The following is a 15043-nucleotide window of genomic DNA, read 5'->3' on the forward strand; positions in this document are numbered from 1 at the left end:
TGGTACACACTATGTCCACTTTGGTCCACCACAGAATTTTGTAGGATCTCTCAAACTTCATTTAACATCCAAATCCTGACCACTTACATCCTCCATTATACTGCATTGCATTTAGCTAAATAACCTCACAACAATGACTGCCTTTGTAGTGGTGGTAATGCTGGCCATCGTTTGGATGTTGAATTCCATGGATCTAATTTGGTGTTAAATTATGGTCATACTGTATATGCCACTGCTCATATCAGTGAGTTTCTGTTCTTACTGCATTGTTTGAATCATTAAGTCGGATCTCTTGAAGGCTAATGTAGCCTACTATCTGGGCTTTGGCTGCTGGTGCTGCTACCCTTCAAACACAGAGTGAGCCCTTTGAAAAATGGATTGCGGAAGAGATAAGAAATAATTTATGTTCCTATCACTGCCTCGCACAAATATGGTGGGGGGAATACTGTGCCAATAACTCCCACAAACTCAGAGAGGCACGCTATCTTTTACTGCACAAATTATTAACGGCGCTGGGGAGAAAGGGGAGCTGTGCATTTTTTGCTAGATAGACCTGGCTCATTGCTCGTTGAAGCTTTGAGTTCACCACACAGCTTTATAATCAAAGAAAAGGACTCCTGAGATGAAAACTGAATAAACAATCATGTAGAATTTTTAATTGTAGTCTCATCATAGTATGAGTGAAACTTTCATTTAAGCTACATAAGGTTGTGAAATCTTTATTTTCTCTGTGTGTGGGTGTGTGTGAGTGTGCGAGTGTGCGTGCTGTCCATGCGCTTGTGTGTGAGCAGGGAATATAAGGAGGAGGGGAGGGAGTCCAAAGGGGAGTGTTGAGGGAGGATACTCGGGGTCGGGTGTCCGCTCGCCTCTGTCGGCTGGCGTTGACAGCTACAGACGCTGGTCTAAAATGAGAATCCTCTTGGGCCGCCTGCCTGCCCATCCAGCAAGAAAATAAATCCCATGTGGAAGAGCCGCTGTGTGGGATCACAGACAGCCGCCTGACCCCCCAGATCCGCCGGGGGAGGCCAAGGGCGCCGGCACGACAGCATAAACCCCCCTCCACCCACCCCACTGGGGTCTAATGTTACTCTGCCTGCTTGCCAACTCTGAAATTCTGGAGTTGCAGGACTGTGTTGGTCCCACACTAGTTCAGTTTTAAACCTGATTTTAGGGGAATTTTTGGACGAGCAGTTTGTGAAGATTTAGCTTAAGGCCTAAGTCATACCACAAAAATAGCACCGCGGTCTCTCTGCTTACAGGGCCATGCAATGTTAAAAGTGTTTTGAAACTTAAAACGAAGGGGAAATTTAACTTAAACCTTATTGAAGAAGCGGCTGGTGCGGTTGCTGGTGTTGTCAGACTGCACACAGTGGCCAAAAACACCGCCTGGTGAGCAATTAGGGACACATACTGAGAATAAAAAGTTTTGAAATATGATGTCGTGTTTAGCACTACCACCAGATGGAGAGTATTGAAATGCCAAATTTAGTGCTTTTCAAAGACTCCTGTCAGAAACGCAGCACTCTGATCCACATTTCTTCCCTCCTAATGTATTATGTTTCTCTGTGCCTGCTAACATAGCACACTCAAAGCCTGTATCCCCTGAAACATTTTCTGATATTAAATTCCACAAATTCCAACTTAGGAGAGCTAAAGTCCCTCCAGGACCCCTGAGAAGTTTCATGTCTAGATAAAATGAGAATGAGTCAGCAAAAGGTAGCACGATTTTAAAGGCACTAATAGACTTAACGAGTATTAATGGCTACAACAGAAGCTAGCTTTTTTCTGCTCTGATTTTATCAAGTAGCATAGAGATGAGACTGGCAGAAAGAACAAAGAAAGATGAAATGGTGAACTATGGATTATCAAGGTGATGTCCGCTATAATGTGAACATTAGCAATCTTCACCATAGTCCAGGTATTTGATACATTACTGGTTCTGTCCACCTACATCTTTAGGAGCTTTGTCCATTTTGCCATCACCGAAAGTCGTGAGTCGTCTACGTAGCGAGGCGAATGTAAGGGTGGGGAGGTGGACGGTGTTGTAGCATGCCTGGTTCATGCAGGAGACAACAGTTTGTGTGCCGTCACAATTGCTGTGCATGTGTTAGTTTAAAGGGTCACATTGCGAAGGCCTCTTTTGATTTCCAACCCTGAGTCTCTTTGCTACCACAGCAATACAACGGAAGTAAATGCAATTTTGTTTGATGTGCTCATCATATTCAAAATTAGATTTTCATATTTCCCCTCCTAAACAAAGAATTAAAAAAGAAGAATTATTGCATCCAACAGAGTTCCTTGAACATACAGTCATAAATGTGCACAAAAATATTAGGCTGATGGATCCAGTAGTGTGTGAGATTAGCTTTGGACAGATACACGGACAAACGCACACACACACGACCAAATGTATAGGCTTCCGCCCGGCAGAGATAAACATCCAACATCAATGTTTCATTCTAGAAACAGTGTCCTGCTACTGTAGAAGTCCGCGGTTTTCACTCAAACAGTCCTGTAAAACCTGTTGACTGTGTTCTGTGGATAAGAGATATTATTTAGCTTTCTAATGCAACACAGTGAGCACCACAAATGAAAACCCATTCCTCTCTATTGTGTTGGGGCGGTGATAGAAATCTCACATATCTAAAAACCTGTTCAAGTCAACCAAAACTGTTTGCATAGAGATGTTCAGTACATGTACAAACAAATCTCTATTGACGAATCTTCAGTGAACTGACTATACTGACTCACTATTCTTACTGCCTGAGTCTGCCGCTTTTATTCATACCGAAATGCATTTGAGCTGTTACTACATAGTCAGTGACTGCAAATCTTTGAACGGAACAGAACAAAGTGATTTGAACCAAATGAAAATCTGTTTGTTTCTAGTTTGGGTGACCTGACCACTTCAGCTTCGGTTTTAAATGAAGAATCTGGATCACAGAACAGGTGACCAACTACAGAAAGCACGTTTTGTTGTTTTGTAGGCTCCTGAGAAATCACATTTACACAAGTCTAAGGCAGTAGAACTTGTGGGTTAAATTTAAACTAACACCAGGAGCAACACTTTCGGTTTCGTTAACTTCCTCCAGTGAGGTGATTATTTCTTATATTTCTATGTAGAAAGTGGAGACAAGACAATACTGCATAGGCTTTCTAAAGAAATTCATACTCTGCTTTAAATAGTTAATTACTCTCGCCTTGTCTTGTCTCTGGTGGTGTCTGGATGTGGATTGGGGGGGGGGGGGGGGGGGGGGGGGGGGACGGAGACGCTTCTGTCTGTCTTCCTTTCCTTTTTTTCCAGTAGGGGCAGGCCTATATATTTTGCAGCTCATGTCTGAAAGCCTGGCTCCAAGCGCTAGGGGTGGGCTCTCGCTCTCTGATGGTTTTCCAGTGAGTATTTGTCAGGTCAGACTGTGCACCGCCCGGCGGTCTCCGCTCCTCTCCCCGGGTTATTTATTACCTCTCTCCCCCGCCGGCAGCGCTGCGGCTCCGGGGCCGCTGCCAACAACGGCGCAGAGGCGGGGGCCGCGCTAGGGGGGTTCCCGTTGGACGATGAGAGGGAAGAGGAATGGACGTGGAGTGCATTTTGAGGATGGACAGAATTTCAGGTTTATTCCACGGCGGGGTGACCATCCTCGACGTCTTCTGTAAACGTGCTTTGTAGTATTGGGACGGAGAACTGATCTCTGAGCACAGGAGTAAACTGGTGCACACCAGGAAACAGCTAAACCACATTTTAATACACTTACAGCAACATCAACACCAGTTCATTCAAAAGAAACACCGACATAAACTGGCAAGAAAAAAGATCAGTGGAGTTTAAGTGTCTGGAGAAAAAGAAAAAACTCCTCAATGTATTGGCACATTGATGATAGCGTAACATGTGTGTATGACAAAACATTCTGTAACATAATACTAATAACACATTTGAAGTGGCCAGGATATGATATGTATCAATGTTCACCTAAAATCCAACTAAAAACAAAACCTCTCTCCAAAATTTTGATTTTTTTTTGTTCCTTGATAGATTTATTATCTTCCAGTAGATATTCTCATCATGAAATCTGCTAAAGCTACAAATACAGAAAGTGTTTCCTCAGTTTAAAATGTAGGTGGGTTTGATGCCAGACCCTGAGAATCAGAGAGGTTTCTATTGTTGACTCACCAGATTGGTCACACTTGAACCAGCGTTTAGTAATAGAGAGAGGAACTAAGAGGAAGAGACACCAGTGTCTTCCTCAAGATTAGCTTGTGTTTTTGCATTCTGAGTAATATGCTGACATTTTCCTTCAGGTTCATCAGTTTTGCTGTGAAATCTAAAATCTCACCTATTCTATAAATCGTCATCACTATGTTATATTAAATATTACAGCTAGATTATCATAATCCCTGCCTGCAGTGTTATTTCTGTGCTCTAAATTGGTGGAAAGTTAGTCTATATTAAGTCTTGGACTAATAATAAAAACCTCTTTTAGTTGTGTCATTTGAGAGGACATAAGCAATACAAACAGAAGAAACTGGCTACTGAGTTAGCAAGACACCTGTTTTCTGTAATATATTCATGTACTGATATTGTAATTTCCTAATTCATTGTAAATGCATGGGTTGTAAGTGCAGCTGTGGGTTTTTCTGTGGGTTTTACACAGGACTCTTCGCTGTGGTAAAAGACGCACAAAGTAAGAAAAGATAGAAAGGTTAGACAAGGTTTCCCCATCACATCAAACATTTTTATAAAAAATGCACAATGGCTGATGGAAAAATCGACTCAATTAACATTGAAGCCATTTTTGAAGATGTGAAAGTTGAAGTCTCGTCACTGTACAAGTTCGGGGAACCCCTCTGTGATGAGCCACCGAGAATGAGTCACGATCAGGCACGGGAGTGGGCGTAGGAGTGGGCATGGGTGTCCCCTTTCTGACTGGTTTCATCAGGGCTCTCCCGATGGTGCAACCTCCGGCACCAACGCACGCATCAGCGAGGTTTCCATTGAGACATTTCGATGTGGTGAGATCTGGTTTGATAAAGAGAGAATCAGAGAGTTTCTCATATGAACTGTAGTGCTCCGCTTCTTAGAAACGACTTTGTAAACAAACGGCATAAATGTCAGCAGCTTATGATTTATGTCAGTGCTACTGCTCGCTGTACTCGCCAACATGTGGGAAGCGACATGGTTGTTTATTTGAAAAATGTTCCCTTTCGATTTCATTTCTCAGACTGTGTTCACTTGAAAGGTAACTGATAGCTTTTGGATAAGTGATTTCAGTCATCCCTGTTTTCCTTTAGTTATGAGTATAAAATCTGTTCTGGTATCTTCCTGATTCACAGTCCCACTAATTCCATTACATTCCCTTCAGACATCACAGCTCCAAAAGGAAAAATGTCAATCTACGGTCCGTCATCGTCTTTGGCAAGGTAGCTGGTGTGTGTTTTTGTAAATGTCTGTTATGTGTTTGCCTGCCTGGTCCTGGCTGTAGGCATTATCCCAGTTCTGGCCAGGCTGTGGTCTCTGGCCTTCCCGTGCACCACTTCCGCCTGCGGTGTGGCGTACCTCCTTCCTGTGTGTGTCAGAGGCAGTTTGGCCTGATTTATAGGCCCCTGACACACAGCGCTTTGGACCCCACCTCTGCTGCTGAAATGGCTATCCCATGTGTTGGTGGTGGATCCACCTGGGTGGTTCTCCACTGATGGGGGTCAAATGTGGTCCTGCTCTCAAGCTCCAGGGGCTCAGGGGAACATGCCCTACAGACAGTGTGGAGAGAAAGTGCTCTCAGAAAATGTGCTTCCAGGCTGAGGATGTTTTTACTTCAGTTAAAGCAACAAGCTTGCAGCAACAGTTTGCACGTATGTGTTTTAAAAAATCTGCACCTGCTTTCAACCCAAATCAAATCCAACGCATTCCCCATCACGCCTGCTGTTATAGGGTTTGTAACTAGAAACATGATATGGTTAACACCTATTGCACATGGTCATAAATGGGTTTCACAGTGCTCATCTGTACGTCTAAAGAAAAGCTTAAAAATCCTCAAATATAACCACTTCTGACCTTTAAATATAGCTTCGTGTAAAACACTTCAAGGAGGGGTTTGTACACACAGTTGCACAGTTTTAGCAGTGGCTCGCTGAAGTGGCCACAGCAGGTGAGTATCCTGTAAGTTTGGAGGAGAGATGGTGTCACTGTGGGTGGAGTATAACAAATAGACGGCTGAATTTGGACACATAAGCAGAACATAAAACAGGCAGTTTGTGGACCTGCAGCTGATGTCATGGGTGAAGCTGGTGGCCTGTTAGTCTGTGACCCTGACTGCTACTGTTTGAGTTTGACTTTACAATGATTGTAAATGACTCAGTTATTATTGAATTGTACATATATATATCAATAATATGTACAATTCCCCCAATCAAACGTTGCTGGGCTGTACATTACTTCTGGTTTCTTCATCGTAAACACGGAGACACAGCTGTTGAAACGAGTTTTGGATTCAGTCGCATGCTCATGCTCACTTCCTCCCGCTCACTAATGACGGTTCCTCCATTTTACGCACGAAGCGCCGTCCCTCGCAGTCCCCCCTCCTCTCCGGGGCTCTCGCCGAGCCTCCGCTGTTTAAATGGGCCAAGTTGAGAAGCGGCGGAGAGTGCAAATCTTGTTTGGTCTGGGTCTGTGAACTTCAGCGTGACTTCAACGACATACACAGGGGTTAAAAACAACTCTTTCCAAACTTTTAACTGTATTAATGTTGCGCAAATACTGCTCAGGAATATCCAGCCCGATATGTTTGGCTTATGTTTCTGATTAATGCCATATGCCACATTGGTTTAAGGAACTGGAGAGATGCATCATTATCAGTTTCTTTTTCTTTCACTGGCTGTGAAATTATATCTTTGCCAGATTGAAGCTCCCCGTTACTGAATCGATGTTTTTTGAGGATTGCACAGGTGATTATACTCTGTGAATATTAATAAAATCTGTGACTTCCAACTTCCCCAAAGGCAAAAAAAGAAAAAAAACGAAAGAAAGAAAGAAAAGAGAGAGAGAGACGACGCGTAGCTGCGACTGGTAATGATCACCGTAGGTAGCATAATGTCCGGGGCTCAGGGCTACCCAGCATGTCAGGTATTAACAGAGTGAGCGTGATTAAATGTGGGAGGTAGGAGCTGTGAGGCTGGCGGAGAGCGCTGCTGCCGCTGCGAGCTGGAAACTACTGAATGGGAATCTATCCGGCAACTTCACCAGACCGCTTCACGGCGACACGGGGGCTCTGCGTAAAACCAAGCGGCGCGTCTCCAAGTCTGGGTCAGCCCAACTCACAGACGGAGAGGACGCTCAAGTTGGATCGGGCGAGCAGCTTCTCACTTGTTACCGGCGCTCGGCTCCCACTAACATGCCTGCCATCAAAAAGGAGAGGCTGGATGGAGACGACATGGCATTGACTGCGTTCAACCAGTCCGAATACCTGGCCCCTTTAAATGCCACCGCGATCCCAGTGGTGACCCCGCATCCGCCGCCCTACGACCACATTTTCGCCCATCACCGCGCGTACTTGGGGCTCCACGACTCGGCGCTGCATCACCAGCACCTCCACCACCACACGGACGACTTAATGCTGGAGAGGTTCTCATCCATCCCCGACTTTCAGCCCTTTTTCGACAACGGGGAGCCGTGCATCGAGGTGGAGTGTGGGGAAAACAAGGCTTTGCTTTATATCAATAAACTGTGTCAAGGTAGTAAAGGACCCTCAATTAAATACAGGGGCGAGTGGCTTACCCCCAATGAGTTCCAGTTTGTCAGTGGACGAGAGACTGCCAAAGATTGGAAACGGAGTATTAGACACAAAGGTAAGAGCGTCACCCTCCGCACGCTTCGTTGCTAGAGAGGGACACCTCATCATCAATTAAACACTTTTTAGACGCCGCTTATTCTGGGCACAAACTTAGTCTCGTGTTTCGGTGCTGAGTTTTGGAGTGAAAGGGTTACAGCAGTCAGTGCGTAAGGAGACAGATGAGAAAAGGCGCATATCCTCCACATACCCTCCGAGGCTTTGACACAGAGTTTGGGCTGCGATCATACACCAAACCGGGGCATCTGGAGTAGACTGCACCGGGACTGAGGTGAAAAGTTAGACGGAGGTAATTCAGTATGTGACAGTTAAAATATGTTGTTTTTCTTCTCTCATGGGATGAATCGCTCAGTAATGTGCCGCTGCACTTGTGCATGGGTGTTGACACTTTTACGCATCGCATTTTAGGTTTTAGAGATATTTTTCAAAATCGCTTTTTGTTTGTCTCCTCAAGGACACAGTCGATGTTATATGCGATCATTTTTCAACCAAGTCCAAATTTCAACTAAAATATTTGATGTATCGCTGCGTTTATACAGACGCATTTTGTAGGCGTTAGATTTTCGGCAGCGTTGACCGCATAGGTACGGTGATACTGTTAAGCATGATTTATCTTTGTATTTATGGCATTGCATTTTTCTGCAGTAATTACGCTTGGTGCGCGCACCCCCGCATCACACACACACACACACATGCACACACACGGTTACTCAGGCAGAACTGACGTGCGTTAAGATGTGTGGGAGGGAGGGTGTCGCCCCCAGGTCAAAAATGGTAGCCCAAGAGTTTAATATACCGATTCTTATAGACAGATGACAGTAGGCTGCTGTCTCTCTGGTTCACCACACTGGGCTGTTGGTAGAACTGCTCTTAATGGCAAAAATGTAGAGAGATGAGTCAAGTTTTTCTGCAGGGACTGACTCCTTTAGATATATACTGTGTTTATTGAATGGTTATTTTTGACAAGATTTGTCTTGAGAACTTTGTTTCCTGGGATGATGAGATGAAGAAAAGGGCCCACTCTCAAGCAAGTTGATAAAACCTTACCACATGCTGTGTCAGGGAGGAGATGCTTGGTTGTATTAACTAATGTGTTTGTCTTGTTTTTTTTCCAGGAAAAAGTCTCAAGACTCTTATGTCCAAAGGAATCTTACAGGTGCACCCTCCAATCTGTGATTGTCCCGGCTGTCGAATTTCATCTCCAGTGGTAAGAATATTTCATCTTCTGTCATACTGGTGTTACTGCTGCACTGTCTTTCTGTGTGGAGTCAGTGTGTTAACTAGGAGAGGCTACAAAGATAATATGGTTTTAGTTTTACTTGAGGTTTGACTTGCTGTGGATATGTAGCATATAGAATACGTTAAAGATGCTGGTGTTGGTCAAGAATTCACCTCATTGGTGAACGTTGTGACTTTTCATAGAGCACAATACACACAGACAGAGTTCGAAGATGTGTCGATATCAGGCCAGTAATTGTGTTAAAAGGCAACATGTGTTTTGGTGGTGTAATATCATTAATTGTTGTTGTCTTTACTCAGTTATATTAATGATGAATGCTTGGCTGTTACAATATGTTAAGTAAGTTTTATTTATGTAGCATTGTTTAGCCCAAAAATGCAATCTGTTTCCTTGTTGCTAATTTTATTGTTTGTTTTTTTTTTAGTTATTTTTCCCTCATAGACCATAGCAGACCATATAGCCCATCATTTGATTGATTTAGATTGTATGAAGGCAGGACCAGGCATACTGATATTTCACTGTGATGTCACCCAGCTCTACATACATGAAATAGTGGGTGAGTGTGTATTGGAGCATTGTCTTTGTAACCTTGATGGTGAAGGACCCTACAGGCACACGTCAACTTTGATGCTAATTTTTCTCAGCATGAATATCAAATCCACTTTTAGTCTCTCACTGATGCAGAGTCTCAAACAGCCTTTTTATTTAGAAGCATTGAGCTGTCCAGCATGGCTGTTTGACGTTTGGTGTTGTTGGTCGGGCTCTTCTGTCCCATTGAATCAGTCTCCTCACCTGGCTGTTGAACTTTTGTTTGCCTTGTGCTTCCCTCAGGGCTCGGCCAGAGGCACGATGCCAAACCTTGAGGCCTTGCAGGTGTGTCACGATTACAGCATCGCCACTCTGTGTGTATGTGTTTGTCTGTGTGTGTGTGCGTGTGTGTGCGTGTGTGTGTGTGTGTCAGCTTTGAGCAAGCACACTGCCGGCTCACCGTCGCCAAATCTGTTCACACAGGTGCGGCGGGCTTGTGAATGTGTGTGTGTGTGTTTTTATCACCACGGAGCGCATCTGTCGTCGCTCCCAAGCACTAATCTTGAGGGAAGGGTGTAAGAGGCTTAGCGAGCTACTGAGCGTGGCTACTGCTGATTATTGTGTGCGAGGCACGCAAGGCAAAGGCGGTTTAGATAAGCCGGAGGTGTTTGAGTGATACAGGTAAACTGGTGACATTTTTCACAGCCAAGAATGAAGACCTGTATCCTAACACATAGGGTTCAGCCAAAACGAATTACCTGAGGGAGGTAGGGGGCAGAGAAAACAGACAGTAGAAATGCTCATGTCTTGTTTTTTACCGAAGGATTTGAGAATCTGAGCGTGTTTGCTTATATTTGGGCTTATTACAGATATCAGAGTGATTGGCTTTTGGCTTGCAAGGGCTTGTACTGTTCCACTTCAATTACAGCTGTGACGGAGTAAAACTTTGTTATTGACGTAAGCAGGGATATGAGAGCCTTAAGGTTGTTGTTGTAGCCTACTCTCCCTCTCCAACCCTTCCTTTCCTTTCTGGTGGTGAAGCCTGAAGTCTAACCCACAAAGTGAATACCACCGTGACACTTTTACGCACACACACACACACACACACACTATGTTGGCAGTTCCATGCGAGGCGGTGAGGGTTAGGCGGAGGAGAGAAGGCAGCAGGACTTGTATGGCCTGTACTGGCGTCTCCCTCTCTCCCCACTGACTTCCCTCAGGGCATGGCAGCCAGCACTCTCTAACTGATGAGCTCTCTCTCTCTCTCTCTCTCTCTCTCATACAGACACACACACACACACACACACACACACACAGCTCACACTATATGCCTGCCTACTGACACAAATTACCTCATGCAGTCATTTATTTTGAAAGTTTGACGGCTGAACTTTGAGTGATCTTGTTTCGCTATAGGCATGAGGCAAGCGATCATAAAAAAGTGCAGCAGCTGGTGGGAAGACTTTTCACCTGCCTGCTCAGAACTCGGGGAAGTTAATTTGCTGTGTCGGCCCGGGCACAAGCAGTTTATAACGACACGACACAAACTGAACTGTTGTTGCAGTTTTAACTTTAAATATGCTGATGATGTTGTTTATCCACACTAACATTAAGTTTATGATGGATAAACTGTTTGATAACCAGCTGTCAAGGTGTGTTAGCTTTCTAATAAGCCTGTTATTATGTGATAATCAGGTGCTTATGCTTTCTCTCTCTTGGCAGCTTTAATTGCTGTTAAAGTTGCCCCTTGAAGTTGTTAGATGCAGCTTATTTTGTGTGTCTCAGTCTGTATGTCATTCTTTTGTGTGTATTCAATATGACGGCTGTGTATGCATGTTGAAGTTAATTCATTGCTTTGCGTGTTTGTGTTTTAGTTTGTATGTGTGTACATGTTAGTTTGTATCTGTGTCTTTTTGTGTACATGTCTGTGATTATTTGTACACCCGCGTACACACCCGTGTGTGTGTGTGTGTGTGCGCTTGTGTGTGTGTGTGTTTGTGTGTGTGCGTGTGTGCGTGTGTGTGTCTTCCCGGGAGAGCTGGGCTTCCTCTGCTCTGTTATTTCAGCGGAACTGGCGGAGGCCGGGAGGAAATTACACTCCCCTCCTCCGGCTCGTAAAGACCTCCTCCAATCAAGGGCTCCTCTTGCAAAGAGGAATTAAACACACACACACACATGCTCACACACATCTACACACACACACACACACAGACATAAACACTTGCACACATACACACATCTCATTGCATTTTCAGAATTGTATTTCCAATAGGGTTGATTGGGAAAAGATCATTCAAATTAAAGTGCATCATGTTGAGTGAAATAATAGAAGTTGAGCTGTTATGTGATGAGTCGTCTGCGTAGATCAACTACCTACTGTACACTGCCTCTGCTTTATGTGTTGTGTGTTTGTACGCATGCTTGCGTGCGTGTTGCTGAGGCTATGTTGCTATGGTAACACCGGAATCGGTCATTGGCCCAGAAGTGTGCAGAACTGTGTCGAGTGTATTTGTGTACTTTTGTGAGCGTCTCTCCCTCTGTGTATCGGACAAATTAGAGATTAAGTGAGACTCTAATGATCTGTTCATTCACCGTGGGTCTTAATCTTGCCTATAGAGATCAATACGAATTGACATGTGTGTAGAAATACTGTAACAGTCATATACACACACATGCATAAACTCTTTTGTGCCTCTTGTTATCTTTCTATCGATGAATAATTCAGCTGAAACAAACTGTTTCATTTAGCAAATTAGCATTTAGCGTCCACTTAAGTAAGATGGCTGAAACTGCTAGAGAGCTGAATGTGCATGTGGTTGCATACATGTGTGTACATGCTGTGTGTAAGCATGTGTTGTGCATATTTTATCACTGTATGGCTAGATGTATGTGTGTTTGGATGTGGACCCAGTGAAGAGGCAGCTAAATTAAGAGGGAGCATCTGTCTATCAGCCAAAGCCGGTTATCACGACAAAGCCAACGGTGATATTTCTAAAAGCCCCCCCTCCTAACATCTCTGTGTGTGTGCTTACACACAAATGTGTGTTTGCTTTTGTTGGTCGCCGTGTGATTTCCTCTGATAGTTGCAGGCACGCTCTGTCACAATAGGCCTTTGCTGACACCACTGTCCTTTCATAGTTTTACTTTGATACATCCATCAATACACTCAGAGAAGCACACACATACTGTATCTATTCAAAGGATTACAAGGCAGTATAATTCAGCGATATTCTACACTTATATGTAAAGTTTTGGATTATTTTCAGTTTGTCAGTGATGTAAGTGGAAGGAAGTAGATAAGTTCTGAGTTTGTTGATCATCAACATCATATATACTGTATATTTAAACCAAGGTAAACATGAAGAATATTGTTTTTTGTTTATATTGGTGACAAAATTTGTGTAATACTAGTAATTTGCTAAAAAGTCCATGAGAAAGAAACTGTTAACTAAATTAAATTTTGACAGCATCAAGGTCATCTTGCTTTTATCTCCACAACATATCTGATGCTCATCATTCAAATGACCTATGCCTTTATTTATCAATGAAGTTTAGCTACATGTTAAGTTGTGCATGACTTGTTTAAACCCCAGCAAAATGGATGTTCACACCTTGGAGAGGTGTAGTTTTAATAGTGTGGCAGTACTCGGTTTTTTGCTGCATCTGTTTGCGGAACTGGTTTGTGTTGAACTTAACATGAGAGTCTTGTAATTGCCAGGATCGAATTTTACTCTTGTGTGTACCATCACCAGAGAAAGCATCAGTTGAATTTGCCAACCACAACTTCACGCTGTCCTCCACTTCCCTTGTGTTTGTCTGGGGAGAGAAAGGCTCGTTACCTGTCCGTAAAGCTCCCCTGCAGCAGCCTCGGTGGGCCAATCCAAACACACGGAGAGAGAATGAGGCAAGAGGAAGGAGAGAAAGAAACTCGAGGGAAAGGGGAGAGCGAGAGGCTTGCTGGCACGCTTGACTGCACCGCCACTGACCTCCCAGCGCCGCCCCAGCAGCCCCCCTCCTCTCCCCCTCCACCTCACCGCCTCTCGCCCTCTGTGCACCTCTCCCCTTCCCCCTACTGCTCCCCCCCGTCCCCCCTCCCCTTGCCCTGTGCCGCTCCACTGGGCTGCAACTGCCCGCTCGGCTCAGCGCGTGGGGGCAGAGGATGCAGGAGAGCGAGTGTGTGTGTGTGTGTGTGTGTGTGTGTGTGTGTGTGTTTGGCGGCGGGCACGGGGCGGGGGGGACTTGGTCGCATGCCTATCCACCCTACGGTGCTTTCTCACTTTTTTCTCTTTCTCTCACACGGCCTTGAACAACCAAGTGTTGCCCATAGTCTATACATAAACCACACACACACACACACACACACACACACACACACACACACACACACACACGCACACACACACACACAGTCATCCAGAATCAAATTTATTTTGCCAAGCATATGAAGTATATTTGCACTTACGAGAAGTTTTACTTCATCAGGTTGGTGCTTGATCCCCTCTCGCAGGTTTGCATTTGAAGCCATGAATGTTACCTGAGTCTATATAGCTTCCTCTAACCAAAATGTATCTTCAAAGGAACTGACTGAAAATTTAATGCGAATATCTGAATGGTAGAGTGTGGAGAAACATTTACTGTGGTTGGAGATGCTCTCCATACTCAGCTTTTGAAAAATGAAACATTGATTGGCCGAGTCACATCTGTTGACAGAAACACATTTGTGTTGATGCTACTTGGTTGGTTGATCATTTTTCAATGCAAACCAACAACACTGTAGACTGTCTCTTGAAGTCTTCGGTATATTCTGTAGAAAGTTGATGTTTTCCTACTAAATATAAATACATATGAATTTAGTTTTAACAGTAACAGGCAGAGGAATGTGTTTATTTCTCTACCTCTGTAAAAAAAAAAATGTGTGTGTATGAGCATTATATTCTTATGCCAGAAGAGTTCAGCGTGTTTCTAATCCCATATCTTCAGTTTATTCACAGCAGCTCTTGTTCTTTGCATTTCTTGCAGATATCGCAGCAAGTTTGTGTACACGCACACTAATAATTTGATTATAACCGGATCAGGCAAATACAACGTTCGTCGGTTTATGTGCAGCACAGTGTGCCTTTTGTCACTGGTTTGATTCTGAACATGCACCAGAAAGGTCATGGAGTGAATGCAAATAGTGTTTTTATACACAAGCAGCGTCATGGCTAGTGGTGGAGAAAAAGAGAACATGAAATTTATTTTGGGATGACAGCGAAACAGCTTTCATGTCACGACTAACACAAAGTAATAGAGATTGTATTAAGGTGCTCTGTGAATTCATCAAAGCAAAGACAATAAACAGCCACTCCATCGCTCCGTTCCTGTCTTGTTTTCGTGGCACTAATAAGAGATTTTCAGCCGGCGACTACAAATCCTTACAGACATTATCCTGACTATC

At 44.0% G+C, this 15043-nt stretch overlaps 1 protein-coding gene across 5 annotated transcripts in view; it reads left to right on the top strand.

Annotated features, from left to right (window-relative positions):
* Positions 1-15043, top strand: part of samd11 (sterile alpha motif domain containing 11) — an 84596-nt gene that overhangs the window by 28254 nt on the left and 41299 nt on the right. For 3 of the 5 annotated variants that reach the window (XM_041946657.1, XM_041946659.1, XM_041946658.1), the window contains exons 1-2: positions 6665-7836; positions 8954-9045. In XM_041946657.1, the coding sequence (XP_041802591.1) occupies positions 7140-7836; positions 8954-9045 (789 nt within the window). In that variant the 5' untranslated portion in view covers positions 6665-7139. Of the gene's footprint in view, positions 1-6664; positions 7837-7860; positions 8128-8953; positions 9046-15043 lie in introns of those variants that run through there. The other 2 variants (XM_041946662.1, XM_041946661.1) reach the window with 2 other exon arrangements.

The sequence above is a fragment of the Chelmon rostratus genome, chromosome 10 (genome assembly GCF_017976325.1).
Source record: "Chelmon rostratus isolate fCheRos1 chromosome 10, fCheRos1.pri, whole genome shotgun sequence".
NCBI lineage: Eukaryota > Metazoa > Chordata > Actinopteri > Chaetodontiformes > Chaetodontidae > Chelmon > Chelmon rostratus.